Raw genomic sequence first — 26,200 nt, 5'->3', positions numbered from 1 at the left:
AGATGTCATCTTGATTGCAGGGGCGGGGATGGCCCGCCTCCGAGGGTTGGCGCCCTCCCGCCTCTCGCGAAGCCTATTGGCCGTATGCGAGATGAGGGGCGGTGCAAGGCGTCGGCTTGCGATCCCACTGGGTAGACGCCAGGACACGGCTGGGAGGAGCCATCTTGAGAGCGGGAAGGATGCCGAAATACCACACTGAGCCACCATCTTGATTGGGGGCAGGGTATGGAATAACTGCATTGGGAGCCATCTTGAATGTGGGCAAGGGTTCCAACGTGCACATTGTGTTGTCATCTTCCGCGCGGCGAGGGCCCCGCGAGGACTCCTCCCGCCTGCGGGAGCGGCCCAACGGCCTCCGCGGTAGCCATGCTAACTACGGGCAGGGGGGCGCGCGCTAGTGGCCGTAGCCATCTTCAATAAGGGCAGAGCGGGCGCCTCGCCGAAATGACGTTGGTAATTTAGCACCGTCAGTCTGTGGATTGGGGGGGGGGGGGAGGAGGAGGAGGTTATGCAGTTAGACAACACAAGTTCTTTTTAAAATACAGGATAAAATCTGTTTATTTTCAGTTAATGTTTTAAGGATAAAGATTACGCAGTGGCTGAGAGAGAGAGAGAGAGAGAGAACTTTTGAGGTAAGACACACCACTTACCTGCTCTGCTCAGGCATCAGGATAATACTTTTCTTAAGTTTCAGCCCTGGCACAGTTTTCTGACCAAAACAGCCCCCTTCCCAGCCTTGTGGTCCGCAGTGATTTGTTAGATTAGCTCGTTTCACTCTTACTGCACGTACTTACCTGTACATCTAATTTCTACAAAGAGATTCATGTAAAATCCACAGATTTCTTACATTTTGAGATTTTCAAACCTCTAAAAGATTTCCTTTCCAGGTGTGGGCCCATCTATAATAAATATAAGCCTCCTTATAATGGGCTTGGTTTTGTTAGATACTTTCTGTGTCTCCCTTAAAAATAACTGTCAGACCCACAGGAGTTCATGTGTCACAAGATGAAAGTCCCCCCCCCAAAAAAAAAAATTTTTTTTTTTAAGAGAGAGAGAAGCTGATGCCCAGTTGGTTTCCGCTGCAAGCTTTGACTATGCTTTTATTTCGTTCCAGTACAGGAACAGGCACACAAGGACCAGGATCCTGACGGAGGCTGAAAAGATCCCATTCAACCATATTATATACCAGTACATTTTGGGGTCTTTTCCATTAACATCATTTTGTAAAGCAGCTTGCTTCCGTAGATAAAATGATGCATGACTCTGTTTATATATAGACAATATTTGCTCACTGGGAATTCTACCAGCAATTACTTATTTTCATTGCCTCGCTTGTCATAACCCTATCCGTTGACTGCAGCACAGGAATTAATTGTCCCAGACCTCCCTACAAATCCCTTGTGTAGCACTGAATCAAATATCAGATGTTCAATCCACATTGATCTCAGCTTCATTAGTTACAACCCTGTTATAAGAGTTTCTAGGCAACACAACACTGATAGAGCAGAGCCGTAGTACCTCATTAGCAGCACCCACTTTTTACATTTTTGTAAAAGCTTACCATTTTTATGCTTCTGCCAATCTGCTTCTGTTGTTAGTGGTAAACAATAAATAATAATATAGATCAGTGCCACTGATGGAAGCATCTGAGCTGCAACACAACAGTTTTAATGGCATATCTCTGAAGGTTTAGAAAAGATTTAAAAAAAACGTAGTGCAAATGAAACGAGGAGGCTTATCCTTGGGCAGCATTTCTACTTAATGTCAGGTAACTTTGACAAGTACAGACATGCACTGTACAGTCTCATTTCTTTCTGAAGCATATAGCAGACACAAATATAGAAAAAAGTTTCATAAAATGTGGAAAAGCTGCAATTTTCTCCCAAACAAGAATTACTGTGTTGGTTGCTGTGCCAAAGGTCTCATTTTCTCAGAGAGAGAGAGAGGTGATGGTGGATATTTTGAAGGCCAGGACTGGCTGTCAAGTTAATGCCTCACTCTTGTCACCACTTGTGAAATGCAAGAGTGAGCTTGGATCTCAGCAAGATCTGGCAGCTGCTAATTTCCACATTGTTTTATTGGATTGCCCAGCCATTTAGCCCTTGTTCCAGCAGTGAAGTTTAAAATGGAGAAAAGGTATGTTCTTACCTTTTGCTACAGGCTACTAAAGGCCTCATCTGAAATCAAAGTTACCTTACTAGGTACCGCACATAAAAGGAGGCTCAGGGTTTCCCATAGATAAAGAGATTTACAACTTGGAAATACATGAGGCAGACAAAGAATGGGAAAATGATGGGATTATGTGATTCACTTTAGAGTTGCTGAGATACAGAGAGATTAAGTGATTTGATCAAAGCAGAGCAGGAATTTAACTCCCATCTCACAAGCCACAATGCAGTTTCTTGAACCATGCCTGTTTTAAGCTATATATCCCATGGAGGTGTTTCACTTCTCCTATTTTAAATGCCGTTAGTCAGAAATCTTTCCTTAGTAGAGGAAGTATGGAGACAGGATGCCTTTTTTTAATATGGGATATTTTTGTCTACTTGAAAAGAAACGTACCTTCAACATGATGCAAGGATTTTGAAAAATGTCGTTAATGCTACATACTACTCACTAGTAAAAATGATATCTAGCTTGCTAGTGGCTATATTGAAATTAGTTTATTGTATGTGCAGATATCCCAACTGTTTTTCAGATATCTTTGGAAAAACAAACACAGGTGGATGCCATCAAAGAATTACTACTTTTCAAAGTAACTCCTGTGCAGTTGTGGTGTAACTTAAAAGACTTTTATGGTTCCTGCAAGCTCACTCAGATTTTCCATAGTTCAAGCAGAAATGCTGATTGTGCAGCATTTTATCAGATGGCTTCCTGTAATATTTAACAGAATTTTTTAGACAGCATCTATTCAGACAGAATGCTAGCAATCTGAATAAAGATACCGTTGGGTAGTGTACAGTGTTTTTCTGGGAAAATAGGAAAATGCATTTGGGAACATTTATATGAAAAACAGCTGGGAGAAGAGCCACCTCTGTAAGTCTTTCTGTTTGTTTTGAAAGAAAAAAATGAAGATGGTCATGTGAAAAAAGGGGGAGGGAGAAGAGGAAAAAATATGAATCAGCTTCTTTTGCACAATCCAGCAAAATGGCCCCACCCTCCCCCAGGCTCTGGTTACTCACGTCTTGCTAGACGGGCCTTTGCAGGACACACCCAGGTTTTTCTCTTTTTAAGTCCTTCCTGCCTATGTTATCTCTCTGAATTTAATTTACCATGCAGGGAAAAGGGGAAAAGGAAAAAAAACTCAAGACCTCTGAAACAAAGAGACCCTTTTCCTGCCCTTTTTTCTTTGTATTTTTCAAACAGCTCTCAAGCCTGTACTATATTTACTTTTCTATGCAACTATACTCCTTTGCAAACTAGCCACCTTCCCTTTCTCCTTCCTATTCCACTCTCCGCTTCTATCAGTGAATTGAAAAAAGTACCCTCCAAGTATATGGTCTCTGTTCAAGAACATGAGCTACTGTGCTTAATGGTATATCCTAGATACTGTTTTTAATGACAAAACATTTTTTCCCTGCACCCTTCCCCCCACACAGACACATTATTCACAGTACCCTGCAAGGTCCCAAACCAGGAAAATCTTATATAAATAACTTTGCTACTATCTATAATCCCAATTAAAATTGGGGTGGGGATATTTAAATATTTTTGCTTCTTTCTGTTGCTTTTACTCCTTTTAAACCACTTTCAATTAACACGGCTGTTTTGTTTAAAGCAGTACTTGCAGCTTTAGCAACATCTTAGGACGCCAGAACATTCTTTTGTGCATCATTCATGATGCCACATCACAGCTCTGGAAATGGTTAGTTTAGAGCTAGCAGAGAAAGAGCAAACTCACTGCTGGATTTATCATTCCAACAAAAAGCAGCATATGGGTAGTGATCAGCCAGTTGATTCACACATGGCTCAAAACTTGACAGCACAGGTATCTCCTTATTCAGCTCATATTTAAGGGAAGATGAAGGGAGAGAGACCACAGGTAACACAGGGATGGAAGTCAAAAGCTACATAGGCTTACGGGGTTCTTGGAGAGGGAGGTATGGGTACAAAGAGCTTCATTGGAAAGCTGGCTATATCAGTTCCACTGTTTGTGAAAGGCTCATTTCTTAACTATAGATTTGTGGGTTTAGAAACAGTATACATAATTAGCAAGGGGAGTGTATTTTCTACTGATTCATAAAAATTTGATAGCACAGAGTATTATCAAAAAGTTAACCAATAGGTAATTCATAAATTGTTTTTTTGAATTGAGCTTAATACACCTTCAGTATTAGATAGAAGTAAATGTTTATAACCAGCTTATGAGTTCCCTAAACTGGAGTTTTATGATAGCTGTGCCACCAAAGCAATTTGCGAGCAATTCTCTTTTAGGGAAAAAGTTGAATAGCATTGTACCTGCAAGTCCTGCACTTGAAACTTTCATTAGTGTTGCTATTATACATTCTGATTTCACTTTTTACTAGGACTTTCAAACTAGATCCATAGGTATTATTTTGTGCTTGAGTAGCTATATAAATTTAAAATGGTAAGTATAATCATAAAAGCTCATGTTTTCTGTTTCTTCTTCCTAATCTATTACAAAATGAGAGACTTATCTGTATATGTTATTCAGTTGTTATCAGTACATGTTATTTCAGAACTTCCCTGCCTTCACTGCTCCTCGCAGATACTTTTTGGTGACTCATTTCCTGTCAAGGATGAACGAGCCATTTCCTGGCTATTGAATACAGGACTTCTTTTTTCTTTTTTTTTTTTTTCCTTCCAGTCTATGTTGGAGTAGATTAACCTATAGTTTGATCCTACCCCTTCCAATTTACATCAGAACTGAAACTCTTCACTGCAGCCTTCTAAGATAACAAACAGTCAGCGTGTGTTGTTTGGGGATCATGGCATCCCCTGACGATGTGGGCCCCGGGCTGTGTCATTTCTTGGTGTGGAATTAAAATAATTCCAGAGATACAGATTTAGTAATGCCATCCTGACAGTCACTGGAACCAAATTCTTAATTCAACTAATTTCAGATCATAAAAATAGAATGTTGGAAGTACCACAGGGCAAAGACACTAATATTATAACACATATCTAAGCAGAATAATTTTGAATTATCTAATAAGGGCTGTCAAGGTTGCATATTGGGACTTGAGTAATCAAGGTAGTATCCATATAGGGGTTTGTTTTGTTTTGTTAGACAGAGGTTACTAGCACATTATATAAGTTTCTGTATTGATTCTGTGCCCATAATTTCAGCTCTTTCCTCCAACCCATGTTTCCAATTTCCTGAGCCGCTGTCTCTTCATATGTTGATTCTAACTCTTGTAGACAGCTCGCTTCAACAAATGCTCTGAGTTACAAGATTGTCCTTGGCTGACCATTGTAATGCCAGCCTGAAGTATCTCAACTCTTCCAAACAGCTTTTTTGCTGTTATTTCTTAAATTATTCTTTTAATTCCTGTTCACATCATTTCATTTGAATATTTAGATTCATTAGCTTGTCATATATCTGTAATGTTTGGGAAGAGGTACTGCCTCTTGAGTCTGAATGTAGCACATGCTGTGGGGATGATCACTGAATAATTCATACCCTTAATGATTTATTCATGCCCAAAAGCTGGATACCTCCTCTGTGACTTTCCATTATCTCAAAGAGAATGCAAGTTCCTATTCAACTATGCTCATTTTAAAAGTGCCAGTAGCAGCCCTTGTATTAGCACACGAAGCATGGTCTCTAGCTAAGACAAATAGAGTAGGTGTGTCTTCCAACCACTTCCTTATGATTTATCAGTAACATTTCTGCTCAGCAATAAATGGGAATCACTCTGCCATTCCAGTGCCATATGTGGCACAGTGCCATATACGTATAGGTCTGTGCCCTGACACAAAAACTAAAATACAGATGTATTTTTTGCACATTTTTCAGAAAGGAAGGTGGGTAAACAGGCACCCTAAGCTCTTTTCCACAGGTATACCCATGAAATGAGATGCTGTAGTCACGGTTTGGAATGTTCTGAGCATGGAAAACAAACAGGCCCTGACTCCTGATTTGATATTATAGGACTGATCTTATTCTGCAAGAGAAAGTTCAGTTTTATTTTCCATTGTAAAGCTACAGAGTCCAAGATTATTGATATAAACATGTAGTAAGATTGTTTCCTAGTCTCTCAGGAAACCTTGCAGGAAAGCCTGGACAAATAGCAACCATTCAAACTAATTCCCTTACTGCCTAATTTGGGCTATCAGAAAATATGCCTTTAGTAAAAGTTTGCAAGACCAGGATCTGAGTCTCCTGACCTAGCTGAAGATTTTGCAAGACATTCAAATTCCATTTGTCTAGAAAGTATGAAGGATGATTCTGCGTTTCAGCAAAGTCTCCAGATCCACAAGCGACACAACCCCTAGCCGGCTATGAAATTTCCTAATTGTTTACCCTGTAATCCTGACTTCTCTTGTCCTTGGAATAGGCTCTACATAGCATAATTAAAAATGTCAAACATGCTTGAGAAACTCTCCAAGTTACTAAAAATGAATGTGAATTTCCTCCCCACAACCTCACTTCATCTTTCCCTTACTCTGGCCTCAGCTTTACAAAGTGGTCTGTTTCCAGCCCTTCAGCATAGTTTGCATTCCACTGCCAAGAATGAACATTTATTTATACAAACAACCATCCTCACAAGCACATCTCTGCATGCTATCCTAGGGCAGGGAAATAGACATAATTTCTCCTTCTGTTCTCTTTTGTGTAGCTGTAATTCTACATTTCTTTATTCAGAAGCATTTTTGCAATGAAAGATTAGTGCTGTTCAGTCACTTTCCTGTGCTGCAAATCTACTCAGAAATGGACTATAATGCTTTTTCATTTCCCTACAATGATTTTATTTTATTACACTCTAATGATGGTGCCAGTTTCCTGATAAAACACTTAGGGGGTCTTGGTGGCTTAGCAGGCAGGTTTTAAAAGAGATCTCACTCATGCTAGAACCTTGAGGGCTCTGTTTAACTCACAGAAACTGAAAGCCCAGGAGCCTGCTTTTCTAAAAAAACACACCAATAACCTAGTTTTCCCAAGTCTGTTACTGGGCTGCTGTGTTACACTAATTCTTCCAGCAGTGAAGCTGACATTGTAAAAGAGATCAATAGTAAATGAAACAGCAGCTACCAGGTGAGCAGCGCTATAAAAGGCTAATGTGGCTGGGGAGTCTGAAACTCATACGTTATTTCTAAAGGTTCTCCATCACTCACCTGTCAGACTGAGGTATTGTTCACTGAAATGCTAGCTCATCACCTATGTCCTCTGTCGTCAGATTGTCTCCCATTGCATCTGCTATTTAAATGGATATTACACAGATGCTAGATGACTCCAGACAGGAGAATTTCATAGTCTGAGCACAGTTCATTTAAATGAAAAAAGGGACTGTGAAAGAGATAGAGATACACATGCAGAACATCTAGAAATTCTCCTTTAGACGGATATGTCTGCAAGCTGCTCACTCACTTTACTGTAAGCATGTCGGATTTAGTTGTGTGAGAGCCAACTTCCGTTCTCAGTTGATATAGCTGTTTGTAACTAAGGGTAGTACTCAGATAGATAGGTTTACAATTACATCCACCAGTGAATTAGATGGAAAGATGGCTTGGCTGGGTACTCGGTCACCTTCATTTCTAAAGCAACATTTTATAAAATGAAGCATTTAAGCAGTTTCCAAAGGATCCAGGGGAATACTTTAAAAAAAAAAACAAACAAACAAAAAAAAAAACAAGATGGCATTTTAGAGTATACCATATCTTTTCAGGAAGAAAACACAGCTTTTTTTAACCATATTCCCAAATCAAAATCAATGAACTACTGCAATGAATGAAATACGAAGTTTTAGTGACTACTTTCCATTAATCATTACTGAATATTTTATTGCTCTTAATACTTTCTCAGTAAGTTCACTGTTGCCAGTCTTGGAAAGGCATATTTAATTTTGCTGCAGAACTCCTATAGAGATAAGGGAGGAACGAGTGACCCCAAAAGGGCATTAAGTAGCACAAGGACAGAAATGCAGAGACATACCAGCTCTATTTTGGAACTGCCAAAGTTGTGCTCCCTCTTTCCCCTCCTTAATACTTCTTTATGATGTTGTGCATGCACTTCATAGGTGCTACAGAAGCACAGCTGAATTAAAGTCCTTCTTTCCAAATTGATTCAAGAACAAATATGTCCAAATACATCTGAAAAAGTAATGGCGCTGAGACAAACCTCTGTGTGCCTGCCATGAGGCCCGCATTGTCATACAGGCTAATAAAGACATCATTTTCCCAGGGCTTCAGCTCTATTAAACACAAAGCTCCAAATGATTTCCTACTTGGATCAAAGATGTGTTTGTTCCAGTGCCACTTAAGTTTAAAAGGCAATACTGGGAATGAATGAAATCTCCCCAGTGGCAGCTGCTGAGGTTCAATTGGTTTGTCAGTGCCATAATTATGCAGCGGACGTCTTCTGTTTGCTGGCCCATATGTTCCTGAAGGATGTTATGTAATGGAAATAGTGCAGGGAAGCTTTGCTCCCAAAGCTAAGAGTTTCTTTCTTTTGTGGTATGAAGACTCGCTTATGTTTCAGATGGTGAAAATGTTCAGAAATGCAACATTATGATTTCAAACTCTGTTAAAACAATCATTACTCTTATTTGCTCAAACTAAATGGATGCGTAAGAACAGAAACAATGGCCTAGATCCAGTGTCCTAGAACTGGTGTTAATATAGACATTGACTACATTTTTCATATTATTTATACATTTCCAGCTGGCCCCTGAAAGTGAGTGCTCCCACTTATCTAATGCTAGAAACTGTCACTGATCAGTGGCAGAGTTTGGTATGGCCCTTGATACTAAGAATAAATGTGGCTTCCTGTCCAGCCAGCCACCGCTGCTCAGCCCTTCCACCTCTTCCCCAGAATACTTCTCATCTTCATGGTATAGGGTCTGGATGCTGATTAGTGAGTATCTGCTCATTAAATTGCTATCTCCTTGTCTAATAGATTGCACACCAGTTTTTCTGTATAACAGAAATGAGCGCGTAGTAAGCAATCCCAACTCCAAAGTATTAAATAAAGCATTAAAAGAACATTAAGGCATGAACCTGCAAAACGTGGAAGTCAGGAGAATTGAGAGCACTCAAGATCTCAACTGGCGAAGGAACAAAAGAAACATAATATCCTTTAGAATGTTTAATATTTAATTTGGTAAGATGCTCAGATACTAGGGCAGCAAACGCAGAGTAAACGTGACAGTGAGCACCATGCCAGAGGTACTTCATGTCAGCCATAGGGACTTGCTCTGCATGCCAAAAACCAGAGACACAGACGGCTACTTGTTTGCAGAACTGTAAATTTTATGCACATCTACCTGGTCTGCATGCACGATATAGATTTTCTAAACACCATTTAATACATGTATATTCTTATTAAAAGATAGCATCCACATTGTACAAAAAGACTCCTAATGATCTAGCTATTTAGAAAGGGCAAAACCAGTGGCACATCTTAAATGTTGGAGACCTGTCACTGACTGACTTCCTACAATGCACGTATTACAAACACATACCTAAAACCAATAGGATAATGTTCATGAGCTGCAACATTCCTCATATGGAGCTGCATTTAATTCAGAAGGGCGTCTCTAACTAAATTTTCTTGCTTTAAGGTCAGGGCTTAGAAATAAATATTAAACCAATGCTGCTTTTACTGAGAAGATAATATTTAATTATTTAGTTTTATACTCCAAGTTGACCAGTTACTTCTGCAACAATTAGAAGTCAGCTAGCAAGATTCTTCCCTCTAAGTTTTGTCATGAGGACTTAAGTACACATGTGGTCACCAAAGAAACAAAAAGGATTTTATGTAAACAGAACAGCACAGCTGTGGCTATAACCCAGTCCTCTAATAACTAGGCCTACGTTCCAAAAAGCTTGGCCGTACACAAATAGCTACTCTAAGGTACCCATTTAGGCTTCAGGGAGCCAGCAGCCTAGGTGATTTTCTAAGAAGCATTCACTGACGCCTTAGTCATCTGAGAACATATGCCGAAAGATCCAGTAAGAGACAGTTGGGTTTGTGGTGTGGGCTTGGAAAAGTTTCCAAAGTGTATTTTCAGAAGTGCCTTTGTGCGCTCAAGGGTGTTTCAGCAGAGAACTCCAGACCTAAACCCACCCATTTGCCCAAATGTTGCTTGAATCTATAGAGTGGCCTTAATTATTTGCTCTTGCTCACATTTGGAAGGTGTGTTATCACTACTGTCGGACAAAGGTTGGCAACCTTTTACAGGTACTATGCCAGACTGTATTTTTCTTTTCCAAATTAGTGGTTAGGTGTGCCAGCGCTGGGTTTTGCTGCCTCTCCAAGAGGCACCGTGCCATCCATCTGTGGCGTTTCTCATCTGTGAGGCAGGGCGCTCAGCTCCTGCTGAGCTCAGAACTCGGCGGAAGCTGGAGCCACTGCCTCTTCCCGGTACCTCTCCGGAGAGGCAGATCCCAGCTCCTGCCCCGGGCACGTCATTCAGAAGCTGTGTAAACTGACTGAGGACTTCAGCTCTCAGTGTAGAGAACCCTCTGCTTATTGATTCCATCCCACACAAGGGATCTTCAGGTTGCTTTAAGACCACTTTTCTGAACAGCTAATATCTCTCTCTCCCTTTGGGCTACCCTGTCTTCTAGGCGATAGTGAGATTCTTGTACTCCTCCCATAGACTGCTGTGCTCCACGGGAGGCTTCCCAAAGCATCCCGAGTGATCTTGGAGGAGGTAAGGAAAGAGTGGCACTTCAAAGCAAGGACAATTGCAAAAAACTATAGTAACGAAAGCCCCAAAGGTTGTAGGCCTGCCAGGTTCACGTGTCCTGTCAGCACTGCCAGATATTGTGGACTGATGAATTTGCATGCAGCCAAAAACCTCAGGTGCTGCTTGTTCAGACTTGGGGTTTAAAGGACAAAGACCTTTTCTTTACGTGGGCACGACCCTTTAGGTTGCCCTGTGCTCTCCCGGTGCCAGCTTGGGCATCTGCATCTGCCCGAGAGACCCCGGTAAAGACTGCAAAAAGCACTGTGATGCAGAGGGAACTCTGCCTCCTCTGAAAGTGCCTTATGGACCAACAAAGTTATTTCTTCTACCTCCAGGAGCCATTTACCATCACAGTTATCAGCAAACCCTCGTAAACACTCAAGATCTAAAAATGATAGCTAGCTCTTTGCCCGCTGCTAGCAAGACTGACTTCTCCACACCCCCCATACTGAGCCACCACAGATTTTAAGTGCTTTTTTAAAAAGTAAAATCCTTAAGCCAGGGAATGAGTTGAAGTGTTAGTAGTTAAAATTGTTCTACATTATAAAAAGTAGGTTACTGTGTCTCAGTGTGAACAATTAGGTCTAACTACAAGTCATAGCTTCACTACAAATACTATTTAATAACAGATTTCTACGACGCTTCATTCAGATTGTTTTATGAAGCAGGATGTTACCTCCAGTTTGTGGATAGGTAAAGCATGATGCAGAATGGAGGAAAAGAGTGTTTTGCCTAAGTTCAAACAAAAAGAAGTAGGTACTAGGCCCCGACTCACAGTTGACTGGTCTAAACATTGGTCATGCTCCCTCCAACATACCACACTGTTTATTTCATTTTATTTCAGTAGGTTGTTAGAAAAAATGATTTATGATTTTAAACTTTAAAAGACTGCTCAGAAATATATAAAAATTAAGCACTTTTTAAACAATAAAATAAAAAGATTTGCAACTTCCCCTTAGAAAATGCACAAATGGGATTTTTGATATTTGATATAAAAAATCCTCTCAACTGGACAGAAAGTAAAAGGACTGACAATACGATAACATCCCTTATCCCTGCTCCAAGGACTGTAAACGGAGAAGTTTTGGTACTTAGTAAGGCAGCACTATCAGTCAGTTTGCATGGCACTGTATTTTTAGCAGTAAGATAGCAAGTTGCCTACAAAGTTGGCACGTTGAGAGGTTGGTAAATCTACGCTAAGAGCTTTGTGCTAAATTTTGGCTGTTTTCTTTCGCTGGCGCACCAGGTGCAAAGGTTCTTTGGCAGCACTAAGAAGGTGCATCGGGATGGTGGTGTCACCCTAAATGTAAATTTAACGGGACCTTGACCCGTCCGCTAATAGTAATATTTATTCAGCATCCGAGCTGGGGTCAGGGCTAGGGCTTTGGCGTAGGCCCGGCAAGGAAAGCAGACGGGGGCCGGGGGGTGGGAAAGGCGTGTAAGCCGCGTTTTCAGCCAGTCGCCCCAGCCCACGCAAAGGGAGTGACACGCTCGGGCGGCGGGGACTGCGCCGCAGCCCGCATCGCCGCGGCCCGCATCCGCATCGCGCAGCCCGCATCGCGCAGCCCGCATCCGCATCGCGCAGCCCGCATCGCCGGCGGCCGAGCACCCTCTGCTGGGGGCCGCGGCGGACGGGGCTCTGCGGCGGGGTTTGGTCTGTGCGGGAGAGGCTGCTGCAGCTTCTGCTCCCGGGACTGGGCGCCCAAGCCCCCGGTGCAAGATTACAAAAAAAGCAGAATTATCCACATTTTACATAATTCCGTTCTTATTTTGAACTTGTTGAATTCAAGCTCCATGAAACTGTGAGAATTAAGTTATTTTTATAGTAGAAGAGAATGTTACAACATGACTGGAGAAGCTTGTGCTGGATAAGAAATACCGCAAATAGCGAGACAAACAATTAGAAGAGTAGAAAACACTCCTACAAATGCCTTCTTGCCAACAGACAACCTCTTCCATTTCTTAAGTGAAAGAAGATCATTTTAATACAAATGGCTGTTGGGAACAAAAGTAAGTTCCCACAATCAATTCTGTGCAGATACCATCATATGCTCACCCACAGCGCAGGACTGAAAAAAAATTCATGGAAAAATAAAACAGCCAGTATATAGAATTGCTGTGAAAAATAGTGGCCGATTCTCCCCTCGTGGGACTAATCATAACTGTGAAGTCACTCACATATGGAAGCATTAACAGGATAAGTAACAATTATCTGCAATGATAATTGTTATTCAGGTCATAGATTTGCCCACTAATCTCAGCTTTCCCACTTCTTCTCAGAGAAATAGAATACGAGGACCTATTTATAGCACTTAATGTTTTTAAATTAATTTTTCCTTTACTACATCTGTTTTTAGTGGCTGATTACAGTCTGTTGGACCAGGCAATTCTCTGCCAGCTGGCTGCAGACTTTTATTAGCTCTGTCTTAAGAAGACTTGCTTTAGAGCTCACCATGATGTTACAAGGACAGCAGCTCTGTAATGCAGGCCCTCAAGAGAGAGGATGATCAGAACCCAGATGAAAAGAATTGTGTCCAATTCTTTGGACCGAAATAGGAAATCTTGTTTAAAGAATGTGGCTAACTACAGATAACAGCAGTCGCTCGCTCGCTCAGCGCCAATACGTGCAGTTAGATCCTGCCCTCCATCAGACCGCACTGGATAGTACTTTCTAGGAACATTTCTCAAACTGGAGGAATGCCACCCTGTAGCAAGTACAGAATGTATCTTGGGGATGATATTTCTGCAAGTAAAGCAGAAGCTGCTGTTGAAAGGAGGTCATGGAGCAGGAGTGGACCTGGAAAGATGCTGAGAAGCCTCTGGTATAGAGGAAGGGGGAGGAGAGAGGCAAACATTGCAGACAACAGGAAAAACCAATGTGCTGGGAAATGATTAATCCATTCCAAAGGCCCTTGCTAAGAAGTGGTGGGACAAGCTCAATGATTTTTGGCCATTGGCCAAAATAGAAGTAGCCATGGGCTACTTCTGATCCCGTTCTCAGCTCTCTACTCGCTTACAACCATAATGTTTTTGAGCACAGCTCATCCCGTTCCTGCCCCAGACACCACACTCTTCTATCAGTGTCCTTCACTTAATTCCCAGCAGCTCTCTAGCAAAACGTCTCCTCTTATATGTATGTTTTCCAGCTGTACCATGTCCCTCCACCTCCAGTACATGTTTCTCAAACGAGCGGGAGCAAACAGTTCGTGCTGGGGAAGGGGGCGGGAGTCAAGTTTAAGTACTGTTGTTCTATATCCTGTTGTTTTCCTACCAGGATTGTTCCAGTTTCCTGCACTGTCTTATCTCGAGTCGAAAAGCCAAAGCGCTCATATTTACTCACATTGTGCTGCCTTTTGAGTTTCTAATCTGTGAAACAGACTATGAGACTTAAGAGAAACACAGGACTATTATGGGGTGGGGGGAAGGAACAGAGTGGTTAAAGGGCTTTCAGCGTCTGCACAATTAGTTTCTTTCTTTAGTTATCCTGCTTGCATAAGCCCGTGTATGTCAGAGGGTTTCGGAGAACCTCTGCATACCATAAACGATACACTGAGTTCACCTAAAAGAGTAAAATCCAGATGTTTACATTTTCAGGTGATTCGAGATATCTGTTTTGACAGACCTTTCAAAAGAACCATTTTCAGAAAAAGCTGAATATGTTTTTTCTCAAGTGCTCAAACTAGACATAGAAAAGTCTCAAAAAAGAGGAAGCACTTCAATTTTTTTAGTTGCTTTTGAGTTTTAAGAGCTCCATTGAAATGGAGTAGACTTTGAAACTACTTGGCCACATTTTCTTGAATACTGTTAAAGAAAAGCATATATTGTGCTGACATTTTGAAAGTTTATTATGTAGATTAGAACTGTGAGAAAGCAAAATCTTGTAACGGTAAGGATATTTAACTTCTTCCTCTGCTGAGCCTGACGTTCACTTAACTATAGGTTATATTAGTGCACTAAATTCCTTTTTTTTTTTCCTTTTTTTTCTTTCTTTTTTTTTTTTTTTTTTTTAAGAAAACATTTGCCATACAGCTTTGGAATGTCCTGTTTTTCTGCACAATGGTGCAGGTCCTGCATACACTGTGTCCATTATCAGATGGGAGTCTCTGCTGGAAAGATAGTTAAAATGCTACATCATTCACAGTCATGCAGATACCGAACCAGACAAGTCTTCAAGAAAACAGAAGAAAACAAACCCCCAAACCTCCAAAATTCCAACCCCAGAACTCGAACCCCCCGCATAGATCCTGTCTTTGTCGGATGCACGTAGCATTGTGCTCGTGATCAAGGTGGATTTTTATCAGCTGACAGTCAGAGAAGCATGCCAATTCAGCCTCTGTAGCTAAATACATATTTCAGATTTTTTTCGCTCAGTTGCCACAGTGTAAATCTAAATTTGTTGAATCTGACAGTTTCTTTGGACGTACCCTCAACTGATGTAAATACGAGAGCAGAACTGGGCTGAAGAGGCATCCTTAGTTGATTACCAGAGCTTTTATTTGGAACTAAATATCAAAAGAAAAAGGCTTTTTAGAAGAGATCAGGAAAAGGAAGACATGTGCTCAGAGATAAAGAGAGATAAAAGCATTCCATTTAAAGACGCCTATAATAGAAATCGAGGAGTCCATCTGCCAAGTCAGTAATTTCACGGCCTTTTGACCACGCGAAGCTTCCGTTGCTGTTACCCTTTTCCCACACTAACTGCAAGCGCCAACTGTAAGTTTCTTTCAGTTTGTCCAAGCAGACCAGCCCGTCAGGGAGAAATTACTCATTTTGAACTCAAAGATAAAACTCTCCAACTTCAAAAAGGAACAACAGCTCTCCCACTGGTTTAGGTCCAGCTTTCTAAGGCTCAGCACAGCGAGGTGTGGGAATAGGTTGCCTCAGGAGGTTAAGTTCTCTGCCCTCGAAAGTTTTGAAGACAAGTTAGACAAACATCTCAGGAGAGGTTTAGGTAAAGCTAATTCTGCTGTGTGCAGTGAGGACAGCCCAGATGGCCATTTGAGGTGGCTTCCAGCCCTGTTTTCGGTGATTCATTAGGAATGAGATCATGGTGATAGTAGACCCTGCAGTAGATCGTGCATTTTCTGCTTTAAAACTAATTTTAAACATTTTTTCCCTGAAACATTTTTAGGTGGATTTTTTGAAGGAAGCCGTGGATTTCAGTGAGAAAATTCTTTGAAAATCCTAGCTTTGCGTGTGTTTAGCAAGCTAGCACATGCAAAACATGCAAAGCACTCTAGGCTAAAATTATCTGTACTATCATTAGAAAGTCATAAAAAGGAACATATGGAGAGATGCTAGTGTACTATATAAGAGCAGAAAGGCTTTTCAGGGCTTTGCTGACATGCAGCAACTCCCCTCCTCATCCCCCCCAAAAGGCAGTTCTCATGATTAGTATTTGTTCTCTACTGGGAAGTAAAACTGACTTGGTGAGAGAGAATTTGACCTGTGATTTTGCCTTTGAAAGGAATATTTAGTGCCCTAACCTGTCTCCTGAGGGTAGAGAGAGATCTTCTTGTATATTTTGCTTCTGTTTGTTTCCTTTCCGCTTGGGGCTGTGCTTTGCCTAATTGCTGAAGAGTTATTAGCTGTCCGGAGGTGTTTGCACTGTAGGTTTTACCCCTGCCTCACTCATTTGGAAGACAGACTCCCTCGTGCTCGGCAGCTCGGAAGTCCAACCCCTTTGATGACTCTTACTTCTTCTTCCTGCTTGGAACAGTTAAATTTTTGCCCAAAGATTTTGTGTGCTTACTCACATATACTTTGTATCCAGCAAAGCACATTTAACTTTGGCATCAGCAGGTTTAAGCATTCATTTAAAATTAAGCACGTGCGTAAATACCTTGCCAGCTGGAGCCTTAGAGCTTCACAGCTCGGCTATTCTGCAGTGTCCCCATTTCTGGAAGTTTGGGATTGGTAGAGTGGGTCTTATATAGACCCACTTCCAGAGAGCTCATCAGTGTAGGAATCTGGCCAAGAAGTAGTTTTATGGTCACTGGTTTTAATTTGGATTTGGTTGGTCTCGGCCCCGCTCCCGGAGGACCGAGCCCTTATCACAAAACAGACATCCTCCCCTGCACGATCGCGGCCTCCTGGATGGGGCAGTCTCGGGAGCAGGCCCCCAGGGCCGGGCCGCTCCTCGGCACCCTCTCGGGCCAGGCGCAGGCGTCCGCTGGAAGCTGCACCGCCGCCGAGCCAGCAGCCCACGGCCACGCGGCCACCTGCCCAGGCACCCACCCCGCCACGGCACGGCACGGCCTCTGCCGCGGCACGGCCTGCTCCATCGCCAGCGGCCTCCCCGCAGGGCTCCCCGGGAGCCCCCCTCGCCCTGCTGCCTCCCGCAAATCTGCTGAGCGCCCGGGGCTGCAGCTGGGACGCTAAAGCCGCTGGCTGTAGGGCTCAGACACCGGCAGGCAAAAGGCGATCTGGAGTACAGGAGTCCTTCCTGCCTGCGCACTGACAGGCTTTCCCTCAGCTCAGTTAACAGCCCTATGAAATAAAACCCTGCAGACAAACATCGTATTCACAGATTACAGAGGAGCCCTACATCTGCCAGCTGGAGTGGGCTTCTCCCCTCTTCCGCAGCTTGCTCAGAGGAGGGGGGCGAGCGGAGCACGAGACGCAGGCCCTGGGCACCGAGCGAGGGTGCACGCGTGCTGGGCGCTGGGCTGCCTGCACGTGTGTGCTCACCTGCAGAGCGGACACGGCCGGCTCTCACCGGGAAGCAGCGTCACATTTAGGCCAGAACTGCTCACAAAACCAGTTTAGACTAGATTCCTGTGTCCAGAGTTTTCTGTCTGGCATCTTTTTCCACCACTAAATGCAAACCTTTAATTAATAATAGCCTAAAATGCCTGGAGCAAAGACTGCCGTTATGAACTGTGAATGCATGCAGCATCAGTCACACAGGGCATTGCGAGGCTTCTTGGCTCTTTTGCAATATATAAGTTGACTCTATCGCGCAGACATTATGATGGCCTTCTACACTACTGTATTTAAATTTTCAAAACAGACAGAAGAATTTCAGATTTAAGTAGCTGGTAAATATGAATTACATATGCAGAAAATACTTTAGTTAGGAAATTACCCCTTCTTTTTGATGTTTAGAAGTCAAATAATGTTAGAATCTCAACTTGCTTCACTATTTCTGGTATTTCTGTTTCTGCAGTTTACTCCATTCAGAGAACTAAAGCTTGCTAACAGCAGTCTGTGTTAGAAGCTCCAATACTGCAAAGGAACATCTAGGATGGAATTTTAAAAACTGGACTATTTTCAAAATTTGTATTTTGTTTCAGCTTTGATTGGTATGCTGTAATCCTGCAAATATTCACAAGTAACATTTTCTATATATAATCCATTTGAGCTTAACAGGATTGCTCACGCTAGTAAAGTCACATGTTTTGCAGCAGCATTCACTATGGGCTGAATGTTGAAAAATTTGGTTGCACCTGCTAGCCAAAATTAAAATATATATGTGTATTTATACATACACACATGTATAATGATTATTTTAGGTTCTGAGAAAGAAAGGAGGAGTATTCAGTCACTGAACTCCACTTGAAAGCACATTCAGTGAGATAGAAAACAGCAGCATGGTGAGTATTCTTCTATACTAGTCTTCTGTAGCATAAAGAATACCATAGACAGTGTTTTCTAACAGAATCGATTATAGTATGAGAATATTGTAGGGTTTTTTTTTTTTTTAAGTTTGTTTTAGGTATGTGGATGCAAAGTCTATTTTTCCGTTTCTGAAAAGCATCCCATGGATTTCTTCTTCATATGTCAAATTTCCCTTTGTTGTAGCTAGAGCTACCATTTTGACAGACGAAAGAAATATCAGCCATGTAGGCTGTAGGGAGGTGGGAGACTGAGGAGCTGATGCCGAGGTTCCTGACACTTTCCGTTATTACTTTCCATACGTGAGTACAGAATTGGCCACAGGTACAGCCTTGTTCAGATCACAGGCCTCAGATTTGCAAACAAAGCACTACATTAAAATGCAAGTTACCCTCCATCAGCTGAGCCATGGTAGCTGCTTAGGCGATTCAGTGACAGTGTTGATCTAAATTTTGCTGTGGGCTTAGGAAACACACACATGTGAACAGCTGCTGTGGTTCAGCTGAGGTATAACAACTTCAGCTGTGCTACTTGATCAAGACTCAGAGCCCATAGGTATGCATGAATTGCATAAATTGCATTTATATGTATTTTAGTTTCACCATTCCAGGACTATACCCACAAATTGCCCTCTAGGTCTTTTTTTTCCTCCTTCTTCTTTTTTTTTTTTTTTCTTTTTTAGAAAGTCTGCTTTAAAGAATGAACAAGTTGTTTTGAAAAGAATCACTGATAATTCTAAATCGGTGATTCTTCCAATCTATTGAGATGAGACTGGAAACAGTCCCCAGGACTGTCATTTTATGCATGTCCTCTTTCACCTAAGTCATTTCCAACACGTTTTTGCAGAATGAGAATGTTGGTGACAGAAGATACAGTGATGTCAGTTCAGTTCATGTGGATCTCTCCAATCTCGTGACTTGGGCCCACACTCATGGAACTATATGCAATCAAATCCCAACCTTGGAAGATGTGCAGAACATGGGTCGTCCTAGCAAGGATAATTCTGTTCTGTGGATATGTGGAGTTGGACACGCGTATCACTGGCCTTGTGGAAAATTACGCTTGAGAAGCAGAGAGGAGAAAGAAGCTGCCGAAGAGAGAAAGAGGTCTATATCCTATGAGACTTCATCAGGGGAACCTAATTTAGATGAAAAGAGGTTCAGAGTAACCCCATCTTTTGAGAGGGCTAAAGCAGGCTCTATTACCACAGGGTCATGTAGCAGATATCCAGGGGTCACTCAGCAGAAAGAAGACACAGTTTACATAATAGGTGATGCAGCAACACTCAGAAAAAAAGAGAAAGGGCTAATCACTCAAGAAAACTGTAAATCCATGAGATCATGCTCTGCAGCAGAGCAGCATTTCCCAGTATCTGATGGTGAAGTCAAAACTGACCTACATAAGGTGAAGCTAGAAAGCAATGAAGATCTGCAAATCATCTCTGATGAAGAACAGTCTGTATCGGATGCAGAAAACCAAATAGACAGAATCAACCAGAATATTCTTTCAGAATTACAAATTAAAGGAGTAACTGCTGAGGTAGAATTGCAAATGCATCACAATTGGAAGACGGCAGTTAGCACGCAGACAGCCACCCACACATCTGTCTCTCCCCCCCTTGAGAAGCCATCACTAACTCCTTGCTTACAGGAGACTTTAGAAGACATCAATCAAAAGAGCCTGGAAAGCAGCTGGAAGTTACTTCCTCTTAATCCTGCAGAGTCCAAAAATGAAACTTTTGAAGCAAGGAATTCCTCTGGGTCAGCAATATCTAAAGAACATTTCAAATCGGCTCCTGTCTCTGACGTTGAAGCAGAGGCCCAACGAGAGTCACCTGCCTCTGTGGCATTCTTTGAGTTTGAAGCCACTGTAGATGTCCAGCAGCAACTCCAGCTGAGCTCTCCTGAGCGTGGCGCATCAGAAGGAAGCTTAATTAGGAACTTTGCTGAAATCCCTATTCAGGAGAGTAAGCCATTAGGATCTCAGCATGCACCTCATGTTTCAGCCTCACTGAGTTCAGAGAGCAAGAATTCAGATCATCCACCTGTGTCTTCAGACAAAAGTAAGATATTCTGGAGTTTTATTCCTGGAAGGGTTTGTGGGTGTGTGGGTGTGTTTTAATAATTGCTCTTCCAAAATATTAAAGGAGGGCAATTTCATATAGCTGCCAAAATCTGTACTGTAGCATCTGAATAAATGCATCTCATTTGGAGCACATCTCATCTTCTACTAAAAGGGACTAAAAGGTTCCTATCTTAAGCAATCAGCATTTCAACAGATAATGCCATTTACTGAGGTACCCAGATGTTTATCTAGCAGTGGCTCAGCTTTAACGACCCAGTTAGAATACTTTGGTCTTTCATTTTACTTAATATCACCATATAGTATGTTGGCTGTCCTTAAGAGAAAAACTGGAACCAGAGATGCAAACTCAGGTCTCAGGGGGGGGAGGAGGGGTTGGGACTTTTAAAACAACAAAGCACAGAAATTGTGGGTGAAACTCTGGTCTCACTGAGGTCCATGGCAAAAATCCTGGAGATTACAGTGGGACCAAAGTTTCAATCCTGCATGTTAAATTAGATGACCTAAAAAAATTGCTTTAGTGCTTTTAAGAATTTTAAAATTTTCATGTATTCTGTCCTTAAAATCCTATGGGGGGGGGTGTTATAATTGAACATTTACTCACAAGGTACACTGCTTACTGGGGATCTTTCAGCACCAAGGTTCAATCACATACAGAGCACATTTTAAATGATTCAGCGTTGTAAGAATACGCTCTTTGATGGGGACTTTAGAAGCTTAGCTTGTGGCAGTTTCAAATCCTGCTACAAAAGAGAGACTCTCTCTCCACAAGAGGGAATGGCTGACACACAGTGTGTGGACATTATCAAAATTATGCTGGCCTTTTGCAAATACTGGGGAAACCATCAATGAAATTGATTTAGTTCATTTAATAAATTAACATATTTTAGCATAGATGTCTCTAATGTGCTGGAGCCCTAATGCCAGGTACAGACATTGTTTTAATTAAATTGAGGTGATTAAACACCTCAAACAAAATGCAAATATCCAGATTTTTAAAGATGCTCTAATAGAGCCGTAAAATTTGCATCTATAATGATTTGCATGCCTGCAGGTGGTATTTCACATTAATACCGAGTAAGCTGCTGTCTTGTCAGTTTTATGCTTTTTTGTCTGCTAGTACCTAGGTGTAAATATAGAGGCAAATTCTGATAATTTAATTCAAAGAGTTGGAGTATTTCTTTTCCATCCAGTGGCTTGATGCCTTGGCTCCATCTGACTGAGAAACACCCCCCAAGGGCATGTGTCTCACTTCCACACACTCAGTACGAGAATCCCCTATTTCATGCTCCCTAAAACCTGCTCCGTACTCACGTGCACTGTCCCACCCCATGGCCTGCTGTCCTGTCTGCAGCCCCCCCGCCACGCCGGCTTAGCCGGTGCCGGACAGCGAGGTGCGCCTGGGCGCAGGGAGAGCTCAGAGCTCAGGGCGGAGGGTGCTGCGGCTCTGCCCCCGGGCCGTGCCGGCTGCTTCCCCAAGGGCACCTCTCCGGCCGCAGGACGGGGCTGCAGACCGCCCATGCCCGTCCCAGTGCCCCAGGCACCGTCCGCAGCACAGGACCGAACAGGCAGTCCTGTGCCAACGCACAGACCAAGCAGTTGAGAGGTCTGTCAGAGCAAAGAGCATTCAGATGGGTACTTACTAAAAATACGCTTCTCAGTTTTAAAGGGGATACACAGCCCCCAAGGCTTTGTGCTTGCCACAGAACGCCCACTTTGGGCAATGCTTGGTGCTTTGCGTAGCCTCAGTAACGGAACCTCTACGGCTTTACTGGGGACTTTAGGGAAAAAATCCCGTTTAGCACAAGCATTGTTACGACTTAATGGCAAGCTCTTCTCTACTGAAATAGCAATATGTAACTCAACTAGCCATAACATTAAAGATCAACAGCCTACTGCGGGTTTCTGCAGTGCAGAGGACTGGCCAGCATTCTTCCAAGAGAAAACAGAGTACTGAAATAGTATTTTAGGGTTTGTAACACAAAGAGCGTACACTTAAAGCACTGCTGGTGTTCCTGAATAGACTCAGTGTTACAGACACGCTTATTCCATACATAGTCACAACTGTACAGAATGTTTTTTTTTTCTAGTGTTATTAGCCTATTTCTTTAATTGGCAACATGTATCACCAGAAGCCACTGAGAATTCACCTGGGTACATCTGTGTAATAGCTGTTTCTGCCGAGATAAATGGCTTATGCCTCACATGAGGCCTCTGCATGTATTGATTTACAAGCCATTCATCTCTTCACACAGACCAGTCAATAACAAAACAAATAACCCCCCAAAGCAATACAGAAATACGTATAATCCATCTCAGTCCAGCTGCAGTATTTTAAGATAACAACTAAGCATGTACAAAATAACTCAGTGCAAGAAGGAAAATTTCTAGATATTAGCTTTAGAACCCTTTTCAGTATACCTCTCCTCAGCCCTGGAAAAAATCACAGGTGAGCAGATGGAGCTTTTTAGCAATCCAAAGAATTAATTTCCCAATGCTGCATGGAACTAGGTAGATGTGATATTGCCATAGCAACTTGAGAAAGAAACGCAACTGCAATCCTTTTTAGAAGTATATCTTTACACATCTTTTTGTTCTTCCTCACTCTCCACTCCTGGAGCTAACTTTTAGTTAATGTCTTTATTTCACAACAAGAGCTCTCCTGCCCTGAAGAAGTTTTTATGAAGAAGAACACTTTGAAATGTATTTTACATAATGTCTTGTACAGCAGTTTGAACATCTGAAATGGATACTGCTTAGTACGGTCAGATCACAAGATCCACATAAAGGCCAACTCCCATCTATTTTGAGAGAGCAGAATTTGGCCCACACAGTCACTGTTCATCTATAAAATACATGATAGAATAGTTGCAAATTGATGAAAGCATATCAAGTCCATTTTGGGTTGCTTGGGCTTTACAGCCACCATTCCAGGCTCAGTACTACAGCCCTTGGTTATGTGACTAGTCCCATGAGCATGGCCCTACAAGCATACCCTAAGAATCCATTCCAAAATCAGCCAGGGTGAAATTCAGTCCCTTGCCAACATGAAGACATGCCACCAATTAAAACCACAGTTTCCAGTCCCGTTTTGCTGTCTTAGAAGGTCCATAAAATCTGCACTGATGCTTTCCACATTGCGAATTCCACAATTCCATTGAGTGATGAGAGCTAATTGTCTTCCTATTAAATTTAAAACGTTCTTTCTTTTTGAATTATGTATCTACATGGTAGTATGCAGGCACACCAGTCAAGTAAGAAAGAATGAGAAAGGAGGCAATCTTTTCCCCAGCTAGTCTACTGCAAAGCTATTAAGTGGTATGGACTCACTTGCTGAGAGCACAAATCAAGACCAAAGCATTAAAGGAAGGGGTACATGAAAGTCCCATCACCTCTGAATTATTTTTCAAAAGGAAAGTGAACATTACTCTGCATCTCCTTATATTTCATTGATCTCTTTGTCAGTTCTTGCTATCCACAAAGCTGTGTCTTATCTTTTAGATGTGTTGAGGAAGTGGGAGAATAAGAGAAGCCGTAACGCTGGTGACATAAAAGTGTTCAGAGACTGGTTGCTTTTACATTTCCCTTCTGAAACACGCGAGATTTTTATCCTACCACCTGAAGACCTCGATAATTACCTAGCCTCGTTCTACAGCAATGCAAAGAAGCAGAATGGCACAGAGTTTTCTGCCAGCTCTTTGTACTTCTTTCAGAGCAGCATAGACAGATACCTCAAGGATCACAAGTACGAGTATAATGTGGTTAGAGGACTGGAGTTCAGAGCATCCCAAGAAGCCTTAAAACAAAAGTGTCAGCAACTAACACAAAAAGAGAGGGAGAGAGATTGGCATATTTTGGAGAACCTGACAGATAAAGATGTGGAAAGTCTTCGTAAAAAGGGGATACTAAGTCGCATGCAACCTGAAGGCTTTTTGCACCTCATGCTCATAAATATTATTAGGGGGTTTGGGGCAAATACTCATAATCAGAGTCAGAATCTGTACTGGGGACAGCTTGTGTTAAAAAAGAACGAGGAGGGATTGGAATACTTAGAGTGGAAGGATGAGCTTGATGTAGAGGTAAATACAGGGGAATCAACTGCACGTGTCTTTGCCAAACCTGATAATCCAGATAACTGCCCGATCCAAGACTATAAAGAGTATGCTAAGAGGAGGCCACTGGATATGCTTCATGACCATGACCCACTTTATCTAGCTCCCAAACCTTTGTGCTCTGTGTGGGACCAGATATGGTACTGCAGAAAATCACTGACAAAAGCCAAAATGGAAAAGATCATGAAAGTTATTATCCAGCAAGTCAAAGGAACTGAAAAGAAGTCCAAGAAAGAGAAGTATTAATTTAATTTCTGCTTTGCCACTTTTTGTATGTTTTAAAGTAGTCTTTGAAAGGTTTATGTGGCAATACTTAGTACAGGTTGAGAGAACATCCCTCTCTGTTCTCGTGCAAGAGCATGAGGTCACCTATAAATTTGTATCACCTTAGTTTTCAGGTTAAGTGAAAAACTTCTATTATTCTTTCTATTAAATGGAATTGATAATTCTGTAAATGGAATACAAGTGTGAAATCTAAGTTTCTCATATTTAGTACAAATTAATGTTCTACTGTATTAATGAAACTATAAAAAAGCTAGTATTAACATGGAGGGGGCAGTAGTTGAATAACTTGGCTAAGAGTTTAAGCTGTATTCATTTTGAGGGGAGCTGACACTATTGTAAACTGCATTAGTCTATAGTATAACAGTCTGTCATAAAAAGATAAGTAACACGAGTTAGGTCTGGGATGGAAGGAGAACAGTGAAATAGTAACAGTGTTTGCCAGTTGCTAATGCATGGCTAATGGGAATGTTTTCAACAGGGTTTATGTCATTTTTCTTAGTGAAAGATTTTTAGATTTAAGAAGTTAGTGTTTTAAAAAGTTATTTAAAAAATGGCTGACAGTGTTGGAAAATTTTATAGTAACTGTTTTCCCCAGAGTGCTAAATATAGCTACATAAATATGCTTTGGTAGATGCAGTTAACTATTTTCAGCTATTCAAGTACTATTCAGTCAATATATTTTCTTACAGTCCAGTCAAGTTGTTGGATGGAATTGCTGACATTTCCTAATAAAACAAAGTTTTACTTAGTACTGTTTGTCTGTTCTAAAAAGATGAAGCCAGTAACCCCAAACTAGCAATTAACCGTTTCCCAAAATGCCAGTATATCCACCTCCTGTGCTTGTTTCTCCTGATACAAGCCTGTCCTTCTTGTCCGCTACAGAGCTGACCCGTGTAGGAATCGGGCAGTTTGCAATTCCACTGACCCGCGCTGGTGGTTTCTTCATGAGGTCTTTGTGGCCCAAACCGTGCGCCGGGGTGGCCCTGCTCAAGCAACATTTAATAGCACCAAATAACATATAGATGTTTAAAGAACCATAAAAGAAGAGAAACTCACTTAACCAAATGCTCAGAGTGCATCTTCCAACTGTCCTCACGCTCTCAGACCCGCACTGCACTATGACTGCAAGAGCACAGCTGAAGGGATCCACAGGCCTCTAATGCTTGAGTCAAAGCCGCTGCCTCCCTGCACACGGACTCGAGCTCAAAACAGGTGCAGCTCTTTGCCAGG

The 26,200-nt window shown here is 41.9% G+C and overlaps 1 protein-coding gene across 1 annotated transcript; it reads left to right on the top strand.

Moving 5' to 3' along the window:
* The first annotated feature begins 28 nt into the window (after window positions 1–28).
* Window positions 29–25,721, top strand: LOC112988098 (uncharacterized protein KIAA1958-like). The gene is made up of 5 exons (XM_064497207.1): window positions 29–82; window positions 172–223; window positions 568–632; window positions 19,338–20,553; window positions 24,075–25,721. Exons 1-5 carry the CDS (start codon window positions 29–31, stop codon window positions 24,929–24,931), a joined length of 2,244 nt encoding a protein of 747 aa, XP_064353277.1. The 3' UTR covers window positions 24,932–25,721.
* Window positions 25,722–26,200: the final 479 nt, after the last annotated feature.

This window comes from Dromaius novaehollandiae, chromosome 25, assembly GCF_036370855.1.
Source record: "Dromaius novaehollandiae isolate bDroNov1 chromosome 25, bDroNov1.hap1, whole genome shotgun sequence".
Classification (NCBI taxonomy): Eukaryota; Metazoa; Chordata; class Aves; order Casuariiformes; family Dromaiidae; genus Dromaius; species Dromaius novaehollandiae.
The sequence above is the reverse complement of the archived record's forward strand: the minus strand, read 5'-3'. Positions and strand labels throughout refer to the sequence as shown.